The 15,531-nt window shown below is 45.9% G+C and overlaps 1 protein-coding gene across 2 annotated transcripts in view; it reads right to left on the bottom strand.

Moving 5' to 3' along the window:
- Positions 1-15,531, bottom strand: part of scaper (S-phase cyclin A-associated protein in the ER) — a 464,954-nt gene that overhangs the window by 71,681 nt on the left and 377,742 nt on the right. For both annotated transcript variants that reach the window (XM_072492784.1, XM_072492785.1), the window contains one exon: positions 13,314-13,463. In XM_072492784.1, the coding sequence (XP_072348885.1) occupies positions 13,314-13,463 (150 nt within the window). The remainder of the gene's footprint in view (positions 1-13,313; positions 13,464-15,531) is intronic.

Here is a 15,531-nt window from a genome sequence, read left to right as displayed (position 1 = left end):
GGCCAGGGGTTCAATCGCCAGTGCAAACAATAACGGGGACAGAGGACATCCCTGCCTCGTCCCTCTGTGGAGCCAAAAATAGTCAGACCCCCGTCCATTCGTGACCACGCTCGCCATCGGGGCCCTATACAGCAACTGTACCCACCTGATATACCCATCCCCAAAGCCAAATCTCAACACCTCCCACAAATAATCCCACTCCACTCTATCAAATGCTTTCTCGGCATCCATCGCCACCACTATCTCCGCTTCCCCCTCTGGTGGGGGCATCATCATTACCCATAGCAGCCTCCGTATATTTGTATTTAGCTGTCTCCCCTTCACAAACCCAGTTTGGTCCTCATGGACCACCCCCGGGACACAATCCTCTATCCTCATTGCCATTACCTTGGCCAGGATCTTAGCATCCACATTCAGGAGGGAAATGGGCCTGTATGACCCGCATTGCAGCAGGTCTTTTTCCTTCTTTAGGAGGAGCGATATCGTTGCCTCTGACATAGTCGGGGGCAGCTGCCCCCTTTCCCTCGCCTCATTAAAGGGTCTCATCAGTAGCGGGGCCAGCAAGTCCAAATATTTCTTATAGAATTCAACTGGGAATCCGTCTGGTCCCGGGGCCTTCCCCGCCTGCATGCTTCCAATCCCTTTCACTACTTCCTCCGTCTCAATCTGTGCTCCCAGCCCCACTCTCTCCTGTTCCTCCACCTTCGGAAATTCCAGCTGATCCAGAAAGCACATCATTCTCTCCTTCCCGTCCGGGGGCTGCGCTTCATATAATCTTTCATAAAATGCCTTGAACACTCCATTCACTCTCTCCGCTCCATCTCCCCCTCCTCATCTCTCACCCCCCTATCTCCCTCGCTGCTCCCCTTTTCCTCAGTTGGTGGACCAACAACCTACTCGCCTTCTCCCCATATTCGTACTGTACACCCTGTGCCTTCCTCCATTGTGCCTCTGCCTTACCCGTAGTCAACAAGTCAAATTCTACATGTAGCCTTTGCCTTTCCCTGTATAGTCCCTCCTCCGGTGCCTCCGCGTATTGTCTGTCCACCCTGAGCAGTTCTTTCAACAACCGCTCCCTTTCCCTACCCTCCTGCTTTCCTTTATGTGCCCTAATAGATATCAGCTCCCCTCTAATCACTGCCTTCAGTGCCTCCCAGACCACTCCCACCTGTACCTCCCCATTATCAGTAATTTCCAAGTACCTTTCAATACACCCCCTCACCCTTAAATCATCTGCCAATAATCCCATGTCCATTCTCCAGGGTGGAAGCTGTTGTTTTTCTTTCCCCATCTCCAGGTCCACCCGTGTGGAGCATGATCCGAGATGGCTATAGCCGTGTACTCCGTCCCCGTCACCTTTGGGATCAGTGCCCTTCCCAAAACAAAAAATCTATTCGTGAAAATACTTTATGTACATAGGAGAAAAACGAAAACTCCTTACTCCTAGGTCTACTAAATCTCCAGGGATCTACTCCTCCCATCTGCACCATAAAATCCTTAAGCACCCTAGCTGCAGCCGGCCTCTTTCCGGTCCTGGACCTCGATCTGTCCAGCCCTGGGTCCAGCACCGTATTAAAGTCTCCACCCATTACCAACTTTCCCGCCTCTAGGTCCGGGATGCGTCCTAACATACGCCTCATAAAATTGGCATCATCCCAGTTCGGGGCATACACGTTCACCAATACCACCGCCTCCCCTTGCAGTTTGCCACTTACCATCACGTATCTGCCCCCACTATCTGCCACTATAGTCTTTGCCTCAAACATTACCCGCTTCCCCACTAGTATGGCCACACCCTTGTTTTTTGCATCCAGCCCCGAATGAAACACTTGCCCCACCCATCCTTTGCGAAGTCTAACCTGGTCTGTCAGCTTCAGATGCGTCTCCTGAAGCATAACCACATCTGCCTTAAGTTTCTTTAGGTGTGCGAGTACCCGTGCCCTCTTAATCGGCCCATTCAGCCCTCTCACATTCCACGTGATCAACCGGGTTGGGGGGCTCTTTAACACGCCCCCCCCCCCCCCCCCCCCCCCTTGACGACTAGCCATTTCCTTTTTCAATCCAGCTCCTCACCCGGTTCCCACGTAGCTGTATCCCCCCCAGGCGGCGCCCCCCCCGCGCCCCGACCCCCCCCTCCCATACCAGCTCCCCCTTCTCCCCAGCAGCAGCAACCCAGTTAACCCCCCCCCCCCCCCCCCCGCTAGATCCCAAGCTAGCATAATTGCACCCCCCATGTTGCTCCCAGAAGTCAGCAAACTCTGGCCGACCTCGGCTTCCCCCCGTGACCTCGGCTCACACTATGCGAGGCCCCCTCCTTCCTGCTTGCTTCCCTGTTCCCGCCATGATTACCATAGCGCGGGAACAAAGTCCGCGCTTCCTCTTTTGGCCCCGCCCCCAATGGCCGGTGCCCACAGCTCCTCATCCTCCCTCACCCCCTCCCCCACGACATGGGGAAGAGAGAGAAGTTACAGGGTCGCAGGTTTAACAATCTGGGAAGTCTTCTCTTCCCCCTTTTCCCCCCTTCATCCCACAAATTCACCCCCCCCTTTTGTCCCAAACGTTCTTTTTCTTCTGGCCCGCTCACTCCAGCTTCTCCTCGACAATAAATGTCCACGCTTCGTCTGCCGTTTCGAAATAGTGGTGTTTCCCTAGATGAGCGACCCACAGTCTCGCCGGCTGCAACATTCCGAATTTGACCTTCCTTTTATGCAACACCGCTTGGCCCGATTAAAGCTTGCCCTCCTTCACGCCACCTCCGCACTCCAATCTTGATACACGCGGATCACCGCATTCTCCCACCTACTGTTCCGAGTTTTCTTGGCCCATCTGAGGACCATCTCTCTGTCCTTGTATCGGAGAAATCTCACAACTATTGCTCGAGGAGTTTCTCCAGCCCTCGGTCTTCGCGCCATAACTCGATAGGCTCCCTCCACCTCCAGCAGACCCGTTGGATCCTCCGATCCCATTAACGAATGCAGCATCGTGCTCACATATGCCCCGACGTCCGCCCCCTCTGCACCTTCGGGAAGACCAAGAATCCTTAAGTTCTTCCTCCTCGCATTGTTCTCCAGCACCTCCAGCCTTTCCACACATCTTTTGTGTTGTGCCTCGTGGATCTCCCGTTTTCACCACCAGGCCCTGTATGTCGTCCTCATTCTCAGCAGCCTTTGCCTTCACGACCCGAAGCTCCTGTTCCTGGGTCTTTTGCTCCTCCTTTAGCCCCTCAATCGCTTGTAATATCGGGGCCAACAGCTCCTTCTTCATCTCCTTTTTGAGTTCATCTACGCAACGCCGCAGGAACTCTTGTTGGTCAGGGCCCCATATTAAACTGCCTTCTTCCGACGCCATCTTGCTTTGTGCCTGCCTTCCTGGCCGCTGCTCTTGAGGATCCACCGCAATCCGGCTACTTTCCTCTCTTTTTTCCATCCGTGTCCGGGGGGGATTCCCTTCTGGATTACCGCACAGTGTTATTTGCCATTAAAATTGCTGATGGGGCTCCTATTAAGAGCCCAAAAGTCCGTTCCACCGGGAGCTGCCAAAACGTGCGACTTAGCTGGTCATCGCCGCACCCGGAAGTCCACCTCACACTTTTTAGGGTTAAATTTCATCTGCCACTTATCTGCCCATTTGACCATCCTGTCTACATCTTCCTGTACCCCAAGACAATCAACCTCACTGCTAACCACCCAGTCAACCTTTATGTCATCCGCAAACTTGCTGATCCTACCCCTCACATAGACATCTATGTTGATGTTGTTTATACAAATGACGAATAACAGCGGTCCCAGGACAGATCCCTGATGTACGCCACTGGACACATGCTTCCAGTCACTGAAGCAGCCGTGTGTCATCACCCTCTGTCTCCTATAACTAAGCCAATTTTGAGTCCACTTTATCAAATTACCTTGAATTCCATGTGCATTTGCCTTCTTTATGAGTCTCCCATGTGGAACCTTGTCAAAGGCTTTGCTGAAATCCGTATAAACTACATCAACTGCACTACCTTCACCTACACACCTGGTAATTTCCTCACAAAATTCAATTACATTTGTTAGTCATGGCCTCCCTCTGACAAAGCCATGCTGACTATCCTTGATCAAACCTTGCCTCTCCAAGCCGAGATAGATTATTTCCTTCAGAATTTTCTCCAATAGTTTCTCTACCACTGACGGGGAGAATGTGGAAACTCCACACTGAGTGACCCAGAGCCGGGTGCGAACCTGGGACTTTGGTGCCGTGAGGCAGTAGTGCTAACCACTGCACCACCATGCTGCCCACTCAGGCCATATTTTACGAATATCCACTCTCCCCCAATCTAAAACCTTTTTCTGCAACTTGTCTATTTCTTTGTTCATAACAAGCTTAAATATAGAACATTACAGCGCAGTACAGGCCCTTTGGCCCTCGATGTTGCGCCGACCTGTGAAACCACTCTAAAACCCATCTACTCTATTCCCTTATCATCCATATGTCTATCCAATGACCATTTGAATGCCCTTAGTGTTGGCGAGTCCAGTACAGTTGCAGGCAGGGCATTCCACACCCTAACTACTCTCTGAGTAAAGAATCTACCTCTGACATCTGTCCTATATCTATCTCCCCTCAATTTAAAGCTATGTCCCCTCGTGCTAGATATCACCATCCGAGGAAAAAGGCTCTCACTGTCCACCCTATCCAATCCTCTGATCATCTTGTATGCCTCAATTAAGTCACCTCTTAACCTTCTTCTCTCTAACGAAAACAGCCTCAAGTCCCTCAGTCTTTCCTCATAAGATCTTCCCTCCATACCAGGCAACATTCTGGTAAATCTCCTCTGCACCCTTTCCAATGCTTCCACATCCTTCCTATAATGCGGTGACCAGAATTGCACGCAATACTCCAAATGCGGCCACACCAGCGTTTTGTTCAGCTGCAACATGACCTCATGGCTCCGAAACTCAATCACTCGACCAATAAAAGCTAACACACCGTACGCCTTCTTAACAACTCTCTCAACCTGGGTGGCAACTTTCAGGGATCTATGTACATGGACACCGAGATCTCTCTGCTCATCCACACTGCCAAGAATCTTACCATTAGCCCAGTACTTTGTCTTCCTGTTATTCCTTCCAAAATGAATCACCTCACACTTTTCTGCACTAAACTCCATTTGCCACCTCTCAGCCCAGCGCTGCAGCTTATCTATGTCCCTCTGTAACTTGTAACATCCTTCCGCACTGTCCACAACTCCACCAACTTTAGTGTCATCTGCAAATTTACTCACCCATCCTTCTACGCCCTCCTCCAGGTCATTTATAAAAATGACAACCAGCAGTGGCCCCAAAACAGATCCTTGTAATACACCACTAGTAACTGGACTCCAGTCTGAACATTTCCCATCAACCACCACCCTTTGTCTTCTTCCAGCTAGCCAATTTCTGATCCAAACTGCTAAATCACCCTGAATCCCATGCCTCTGTATTTTCTGTAGTAGCCTACCGTGGGGAACCTTATCAAACACTTTGCTGAAATCCATATACACCATATTAACTGCTTTACCCTCATCCACCTGTTTGGTCACCTTCTCAAAGAACTCAATAAGGTTTGTGAGGCACGACCTACCCTTCACAAAACTGTGTTGACTATCTCTAGTCAAATTATTCCTTTCCAGATGATTATACATCTATCTCTTATAAACCTTTCCAAGATTTTTCCCACAACAGAAGTAAGGCTCACTGGTCTATAGTTACTGGGGTTGTCTCTACTCCCCTTCTTGAACAAGGGGACAATATTTGCTATCCTCCAGTCTTCTGGCACTATTCCTGTAGACAAAGATGACTTAAAGATCAAAGCCAAAAGCGCTGCAATCTCCTCCCTAGCTTCCCAGAGAATCCTAGGATAAATCTCATCCGGCCCAGGGGACTTATCTATTTCCACACTTTCCAGAATTGCTAACACCTCCTCCTTCTGAACCTCAAGCCCTTCTAGTCTTGTAGCCTGAATATCAGTATTCTCCTCAACATCATTGTCTTTTCCTGTGTGAATACTGACGGAAAATATTCATTTAGCACCTCTCCTATCTCCTCGGACTCCACTCACAATTTTGCACTACTGTCCTTGACTGGCCCCACCCTTCCCCTAGTCATTCTTTTATTCCTGACATATCTATAGAAAGCTTTAGGATTGTCCTTGATCCTACCTGCCAAAGACTTCTCATGACCCCTCCTAGCTCTTCTTAGCTCTCTCTTTAGGTCCTTCCTAGCTAACTTGTAACTCTCTAGTGCCCTAACTGAACCTTCATGTCTCATCTTTACATAAGCCTCCTTCTTCCTCTTGACAAGTGTTTCGACTGCTTTAGTAAACCACGGTTCCCTTGCTCGACCACTTCCTCCCTGCCTGACAGGTACATACTTATCAAGGACACGCAGTTGCTGTTCCTTGAACAAGCTCCACAATTCCATTGTGCCCATCCCCTGCAGTTGTCCTCTCCATCCGATGCATCCTAAGTCTTGCCTCATCGCATCATAATTGCCTTTCCCCCAGATATAATGCTTGCCCTGCGGTATATACCTATCCCTTTCCATCACTAAAGTAAACGTAATTGAATTGTGGTCACTATCACCAAAGTGCTCACCTACCTCCAAATCTAACACCTGTCCTGGTTCATTACCCAGTACCAAATCCAATACGGCCTCGCCTCTCGTGGCCTATCTACATACTGTGTCAGGAAACCCTCCTGCACACACTGGACAAAAATGGACCCATCTAAAGTACTCGAACTGTAGCGTTTTCAGTCAATATTTGGAAAGTTAAAGTCCCCCATAACAACTACCCTGTTGCTTTCGCTCCTATCCAGAATCATCTTTGCAATCCGTTCCTCTACATCTCTGGACTTTTCGGATGCCTATAGAAAACCCCTAACAGGGTGACCTCTCCTTTCCTGTTTCTAACCTCAGCCCATACTACCTCAGTAGACGAGTCCTCATCAAACGTCCTTTGTGCCACCGTAATACTGTCCTTGACTAACAATGCCACCCTACCCCCTCTTTTACCACCTTCCCTGAGCTTACTGAAATATCTAAACCCCGGCACGTGCAACAACCATTCCTGTCCCTGCTCTATCCATGTCTCCGAAATGGCCACAACATCGAAGTCCCAGGTACCAACCCATGCCGCAAGTTCACCCACCTTATTCTGGATGCTCCTGGCATTGAAGAAGACACACTGTAAACCACCCTCCTGCCTGCCGGTACACTCCTGCAACTTTGAAACCTTACTCATGATGTCACTGCTCTCAACCTCGTGTATACTGGAGCTACAGTTCAGGTTCCCAAGCCCCTGCTGAACTAGTTTAAAGTAAAAGTCGCTTATTGTCACGAGTAGGCTTCAATGAAGTTACTGTGAAAAGCCCCTAGTCGCCACATTCCGGCGCCTGCTCGGGGAGGCTAGTACGGGAACCCTCCCGAAGAGCATTAGCAAATTCCCCCCCCCCCAACCAGGATATTGGTACCCCTCTGGTCCAGGTGTAGGCCATCCCGTTTGTAGAGGTCCCACCGACCCCAGAATGAGCCCCAATTATCCTGAAATCTGAAACCCTCCCTCCTGCCCCATCCCTGTAGCCATGTGTTCAACTCCTCTCTCTCCCTATTCCTCGTCTCGCTAGCACGTGGCACGGGTAACAACCCAGAGATAATAACTCTGTTGGTCCTAGATCTATGTTTCCACCCTAGCTCCCTGAATTCCTGCCTTACACCCCTAAAATTGTACCTTGTTGTGGTCGCTATCACTAAAATGCTCCCCCACCAACACCTCAACCACCTGTCTGGCTTCATTCCCCAGAATTAGGTCCAGCACTGCTTGTTGGATCCTCTAAATATTTTTATTTTGAAAATATTTTTATTAAGGCATATATAATTTAAACAATTTTCAAGAGAAAAAAACAACAAAGCAAAGACCCCCCCAAAAGGTAAGTTTGAGGCGTTGCTGGTGGGTGGGGGTACCATTTAATTAGAAGTATTAATTAGAAGGAATGTATTAATTACAAGCATTCAGGGTTATAGATCTGAGACACGAGCGCAGAGTTAAGGCATGGGCTATGAGCCTTAGAAGAATAAGGGCTTTGGTTTTGGGAAACAGCAGCATTCAGGATACTGGCGAATTTCTATATTATTAGATGGATTAATATCAGTTTTGCATGTATCAAAATTTTCATAGCTGGGCAGTGAAGGATAGAACACTGACGTCAAATTTTTATTCATTTAGTAGCATGTATTTGCAGTAATGATGGCCGCATGGTGGTGCAGTGGTTAGCACTGCTGCCTCACAACACTGAGGACCTGGGTTCGATCCCGGCTCCGGGTCACTGTCCATGTGGAGTTTGCGCATTCTCCCCGTGTCTGCGTGGGCCTCACCCCCACAACCCAAAGATGTGCAGGGTAGGTGAATTGGCCATATCTTTTTTATTAAAACAGTAAAAAATATATACAAGGCCAAATGGTACAAACTCTAATTTTGTGTTGGAGAAACAGGGTACCCTCCCCTCAGTATCAATGTACGGGGAGGGGGGGATAGATATTCTGATTATTAAAACAGTTCACAACACGTTTCCACAAAAAACAAATGGTACAAGCACTAAACTTTGCACTGGAGAGACCATATATCCTCGCCTCTGTATCAACAGAAGGGAAAGAAAGGGGGGTGGTACGCTAAATTGGCCCTTAATTGGAAATAAAATGAATTGGGTACTCTAAATTAAAAAAAAAGTATTTGCAGTAATGCAAATTGCATATCGTGCACCTCCAACATCACAGCCCACATTCCCAGTCTGCTCCTATATAAACACAGTTGAGTCGTCGAGTAATACCCTCCAAGTGAGTACAATTAAAGCCTCATTGATGTACAATTAACTATTTGGTGGAAATATGACAAATAATCCAAATAGAAATTAGATGCCAAATGTGGCTCTGTATCGGTCGCCAATTTCCAACATCTATGTGGTGGTAGGGGGTGTGGTCTGCTCAATTATAGAGCACAATCAAAGTTTCACTGTAAACAAGACAATGTATAATATTTGAAAGTTAACCTCATGCAGCAGTAATAGTCCTGCCAGTGGAGATTTTGACTTCAGCAGTATTATGTTTCTTTTGTCAAGTACCTGATTTTATTGTAGCACATGTGGAATTTCTTAAGTTTCATTCATTGAAAGACATTTCAATACCAGAACTTGAACATGATCATGAGACAAGACTTTTATCCGGCTCCTAACTTTCGTACTGACGAGGCTCCCCATGTTAGTGTGCGAGTTAGTCATCCAATCGGGTAAAGTGAACATTTTACTTTTTTTAGCCACTTTTTTTTTAAGATTAAAAAAAGGACATTTCTAACAATTTACTGTTGCCGATAACCCCTCATGATGCACGTGCTGCTGAAGGCAGCTCAGCAGTGCTACGGAGTGGAGAACTGCTATCGAAACAGAGTAAACCTGGGCCGTCACTCCTTTGGGACAGCAACGGCTGATCACCCAGTACAACATGAAACGAGGGAGCAGCACTTGCGTAACATGAGCCTCCACTTTTAAGCTGTAAGAGCAACATAAAATCGCCATTTGAAGGGTGTCATGGTGGCACAGTGGTTAGCACTGCTGTCTCACGGCGTTGAGGACCCGGGTTCAATCCCGGGTCACTGTCCATGTGGAATTTGCACAGTCTCCCCGTGTCTGCGTGGGTTTCACCCCCGCAACCCAAAGATGTGCAGGGTTGGCGGATTGGACACTCTAAATTGCCCCTTAATTGGAAAAAATAATTGGGTCCTCTAAATTTATTTTAAAAAAATGTTTGACCAATATGATTGCAGTGTTCCAACTCTTCATGTCGTTTTCCCCCATTATGATCTTCCACCTATTCTCTGCCATACAATATTTATTTTGGTGTCTAAGTGTGGTGCTCAGAAGGGGGAATATTTTAAATAGGAGAAGTAGAAATGCAGAAATCCAGTTAAGTTCTCCACAGGATTGCACTGCACTATTGTCCTTTCGCTTCGAGCTAGAACAGCATAAAGATTCGTACGGGTGTTAATCACTTGAGCTCAATGGATGACTTGAACCACTTGAGGGGAAATGGTCTAAACACTCGGATTTCAAAGCCCACTGACCCATGCAAACTGGGATTCGCATCCAGAGTCGATCTGCTGGCCTGAATGTTTATGAATGTTTTCATTCATCAGTAGCCAGAAAAATACAATGCCGCTATTGGGCTGTTTACATAGGACAGGCAACGGCATGTCTGTCCTGGGTGGGTTGCAACTAATTAAAAGCTTCATACGATTGTTAAAACACTGCCTTTTTTTGTGTAACTTTAATCTGGATTGTGCAAAAGCACAGTGTGTGGATGTCTAGTACCTGAAAAGAAATCCCATTAGTCTAGCACGAGTTCCACACAATCTATATTGCATTCTACCAATGTAACACGTTTACAGATAAAGCCAGCCATTTAGTCCCATTTTAATACGTCCATCCAAAAATATCCTATAGTACACCCATTTCAGCATCCAATTTTCTTAAAAAGATCCCAGGATTTTCACACCGAATCCTATTCCTGGAAGTCTATTCTCTGGATTGTCATTTGTTATGCGAAGAAGAATTTTCACACTTTGTCCTGAATTTTTACCCACTTAAACCTCTTCTCCTTGACCTGGTCTTGCAATTTAATGTAAACTGGCAGAGTAAATTCACCCAGTCCCTCAAAATCTTATGAAGAGAAGTCCAACTAAAATACATCAGGTTAAAAATACATAATAGCTTACATCTTCCACCTTCATAAGAAAGGAAGCAAAATCATGCTTCGACTTCAACGTAATGACCTGAACTGTGTTTTCCTGTCCTATACAGTGCTTTTAGCTGAGGGCTCGGCTGTGAACTCGCTTCCTCTGAACTGGAGCTGAACAAAGGCCAGGAAACAAATAGATAGGAAATTTGTTCCACAGACCTAAATCGATAAGATTTTGAATATCGTCCTACCTGCAATCTGCCATTGTACAATCCTTTATATTTAAAGAAGCACTCCTTGCACATTTTATGAAGTGCACAATTTTTTGTCTTTGTCGTGTCTTCATCTTTATTTTCGTGTGAATAATTGGCAAAAGAAGCAATGGAGAAAGGAGGAGAAACGTTTTCACTTAGTGAGTGGTTAGGATCTGGAATGCAATGCGCTGCCTGAGAGTGTGGTGAGGCAGGTTCAATCGAGGCCTTCAAGAGGGAATTAAGACTATTGTCTGAAATGGAATAATGTATGTGCAGGCATACAGGAGAAGGCAGAGGAATTACATTGCTTGTTCAGAAAGCCAGTGCAGACACGACAGACCAAATCGCCTCCTTCTGTGCTGTAACAATTCTGAGATTCTGTGGGTTTTATGCACACATACGTAAAAGTGAAACAGCTTAAAAATGTTAATAAGTATCTTTGAATTTTTTTTTAAACCATAAAAGCAGAAGACCATAAAGGTATAGGAGCAGAAGTAGGTTATTCGGCCCATCAAGTCTGCACCGCCATTCAATGAGATCAGGATTGATCAGATATGATAATCCTTAACTCCACTTTCCCACCTTAAACTCGTGACAGTTTATAGCATGCTTTGATGTTCTATTCGGAGGATTTGGAGGGGTTATAGAGTGCCAGATGACTGAATTAATATCAATGAATGTATACTCATTGGTCCAGGGTGGTGTGTCACTGGGGCATAGATTATTTTCTAAATGGGGAAAGGCTTAGGAAATCAGAAGCACAAAGAGACTTAGGAGTCCTTGTTCAATAGTCTTTCCTTTTAAAATTCAGAGTACCCAATTATTGTTTTTCCAATTAAGGGGCAATTTAGCGTGCCAATCCTACTACCCTGAGGTCGAACCTAGGACCTCAGCGCCGTGAGGCTGCAGTGCTACACACTGCGCCATCGTGCTGCCCAGGCAAATGCAATGATAGCATTCATGTCGAGAGAGCTAGAATACAAGAGCAGGATGTACTTCTGAGGCTGTATAAGGCTCTGGTCAGACCCCATTTTTTGTATTGTGAGCAGTTTTGGGCCCCGTATCTAAGGAAAGATGTGCTGGCCTTGGAAAGGGTCCAGAGGAGGTTCACAAGAATGATTCCTGGAATGAAGAACTTGTCATATGAGGAACAGTTGAGGACTCTCGGTCTGTACTCGTTGGGGTTTAGAAGGATGAGGTTGGATCTTATTAAAACTTACAGAATACTGCGAGGCCTGGATAGAGTGGACGTGGAGAGGATGTTTCCACTAGTAGGAAAAACTAGAGGGCACTAACTCAGACTAAAGAGATGATCATTTAAAACATAGCTGAGGGGGGCAGCACGGTGGCCCAGAGGGTTAGCCCTGTTGCCTCACGGCGCCGAGGTCCCAGGTTCGGTCCCGGCTCTGGGTCACTGTCCGTGTGGATTTTGCACATTCTCCCCGTGTTTGCCTGGGCTTCGCCCCCACAACACAAAAAAAAAGATGTGCAGGCTAGATGGATTGGCCATGCTAAATTGGCCCTTAATTGGAAATAAAATGAATTGGGTACTCTAAATTTATATTAAAAAAAAGGAGAAAAAAAACAGCCAGAATTTCTTCAGCCAGAGGGTGGTGAATCTGTGGCGCTCTTTGCCGCAGAAGGCTGTGGAGGGCAAATCACTGAGTGTCTTTAAGACAGAGATAGATAGGTTCTTGATTAATAAGGGGATCACGGGTTATGGGGAGAAGGCAGGAGAATGGGAATGAGAAAAATATCTGCCATGATTGAATGGTGGAGCAGCCCCGATGGGCCGAATGGTCTAATACTGCCCCTATGTCTTATGGTACTAATCAAACTCCATTATTCAGACAAGTTGTGATGTCATTCACCCTAAATTTTTAAGCAAAACAAAAAAAAAATGCATTTCAATGACACCTGATCACGATGGAAAATACTTCATGTGCCCTGCTTTGCTATGTTCTGAATCATAAAAGAGTTTTGGTAAATACAAGTATTGCTGGAGAAATAAATACAAAAACTGCTTTATACCAAGTCTCCTCTGAAAAGTTTAGATTTCTTTTCAAGCTTTATTTTGAAACAACAAAAATAAATAAACAAAGAGACTCATTTGAGGAGAGAAAGTGAAAATGATGAATATTAAAAACCTGTCAAGAGAAATTATAGCAAAATGATTAGTTCATTGCAGCAAATCAGTTAAAAATGCCACGCCAATCTTTCAAACTAAAACTGCAGCTAGTATTTTGTTTCTTTCTGATGAGGGGGAGGCTGTCACTCTTCTCGTTTGTGCTTTGGCTGCTCTGTAATTATCGCTTACCTGATTGTCAGGGTGGTTTACGGTGAAGTATCCCACGCAGACGATGACCTCATGCAGCAGGTCCTCACAGGTATGATGGTAACAGTACCACAGCAGCGAGCTGATAATATGGCGGAATGCCAGGGAGAGGCCCTCAGCACCACACACAGCCTATTGGAAAGAAAAGGATGCAGGTTTTTTTTGGGGGGTGGGGAGGCACAGAGAGAGGGAAAGAGAGATGAATTGTAAGTCAAGCATTGCCCCAGCTGAATAAGGAAGTTCATATCCACATTTGCGAGTGGTTTATAAGTAGCTCAACCACATGAATTCCAAACTGACACATTAATCTTTATTTGGAAATGAGAGAAGCTCCATTGTTATTCACCTATTCGGTTGATTTTTCATTTTCATCTGTCAGTTACTTTTTCCTCCCTTTCCCTTATTTGCTCTATCCTCCCTATACCTTTTGATTCTTTCTGATGTATGGTTCTATGGGCATTAGTTGGCTTCTAACAATTCCTGAGTGGTGATTCTATGTTTTGTTTGTCTGGCCAGGCTACCACAATGAGAACAACGTAACTGCATTGGATTCTGTCCACGGCCACACCAAATGCTTGCACGTGTGATATTTTTCAATAGACATTTAATTGGACAGCGCCTAGGAAATTGAACCTTCTGGGTGATGTTTCCGAGCTGAGGGGTGTTAAAGCCAATTGCTGTACCTCTACTGCTGCTCTGACCTGTGTCCGCTGACTCAGTAAAGATTACGAATAAAACCAAGGGATCTTCTGGTCCAAATGAGTCAGTGCTGTACCAAGCAGACGTGGGAAGCGTACTGCACTACTTCAACAGTTTGTAAGCAATCCGTGACAAACTCAATTTTTTTTATTACAATTCAATTCACCGTAGCAGCAGGAAGAATGTGCACCCGTACAGCAGCTCAAACTTCAAACATCCAGAGGTGCTTTACACAAAGGCAGTGGGGGAGTGCCAGCGGTTTAGATGCTGCTGGCAGCACACTGCATAGGCCCAGGTGGCACTATTGCAGTTCTTCTGCAGCGTAATGCACCTAAACAAGCAACTTAGGGAACTACAAAGGAGAAAGCAATAAAGGAAGGACATTTAGAAGATGGAGTGGAGACAGACCAAAGGCAGAGTTCAAGAGATTTTATGAGGTTTCTGTAGATAATAGAAGAGAGTGGTTTGGGGGCAGAATTCCAAAGGGCCGGAATGCTGTGGCTGAAATACTGCACAACACTGAGAAATGGACACGGGGCGCAGTGAGGAAGCAACAATCTGGAGTCAGATAAACTGATGGAGCACGCAGTGATGTGTAAGACTGGAGCTTGCTCTGTGGATTTGAGTCAAGTTAATTTCTGGGGTGGAGGGAACGTGGCAATGACAAGTTAACAACCACCATACCGGGCTTCAAGAAATCTGGTTAAGATACAGGGATTTGATTATGTCAAACATTTTATTCAATAAGCATTATTTTTTAAATTGGCTGATGCAATATATTTTTATAAATGAAATAGTAGTTTAAAAAAAATAAATTTTGAATACCCAATTCTTTTTTTCCAATTAAGGGGCAATTTAGCGTGGCCAATCCACCTACCCTGCACATCTTTTTGGGTTGTGGGGGTGAGCCCCCGCAGACACGGGGAGATTGTGTAAACCCCACACAGACAGTGACCCAGGGCCGGGATTGAACCCGGGTCCTTGGCGCCGTGAGGCAGCCGTGCTAACCACTGCACCGCCCATGAATTAGTACTATTTATCATATTTTGGATACCTCTCTAAATAATGAAACAGAAGTTTTTAACGCAAATAGTGCAATTCACCAATAATTAGAGCTGGGGAGTGCACCTTTATTACTCAATCAAAGTATGCTTGGCATTGGTTCCCATTTTAATTGCTCCTGTCCACCCTATGCTTTGACCCAGTGCCCCAAGTCTAACCCTTAATGATAGCTGGAAGGCAGAGGTCTTGAATGTTTGTGTACAAGAGGACAAATGCTTATTGATGAACCTGTGTTTCCTCAGGGCTCCACAGCATCAGCCGAAAAATCTAGAGCTTGTTTAATACCCACTGGCACCAGAGAGTAAACAGAATCAGCACTTTCAACTCCCTACATTATATTTATAGAATAGGTGATATCATGAGATGTTAGTGCTGTCAATAGGATTTCAGTGAGGGACAATTAAATTACTTTTTAAAAAAATACTTATTTGAATGGATT

This window comes from Scyliorhinus torazame, chromosome 30 (assembly GCF_047496885.1).
Source record: "Scyliorhinus torazame isolate Kashiwa2021f chromosome 30, sScyTor2.1, whole genome shotgun sequence".
NCBI classification, from domain to species: domain Eukaryota; kingdom Metazoa; phylum Chordata; class Chondrichthyes; order Carcharhiniformes; family Scyliorhinidae; genus Scyliorhinus; species Scyliorhinus torazame.
This window is presented reverse-complemented; position numbering and strand designations above follow the sequence as displayed.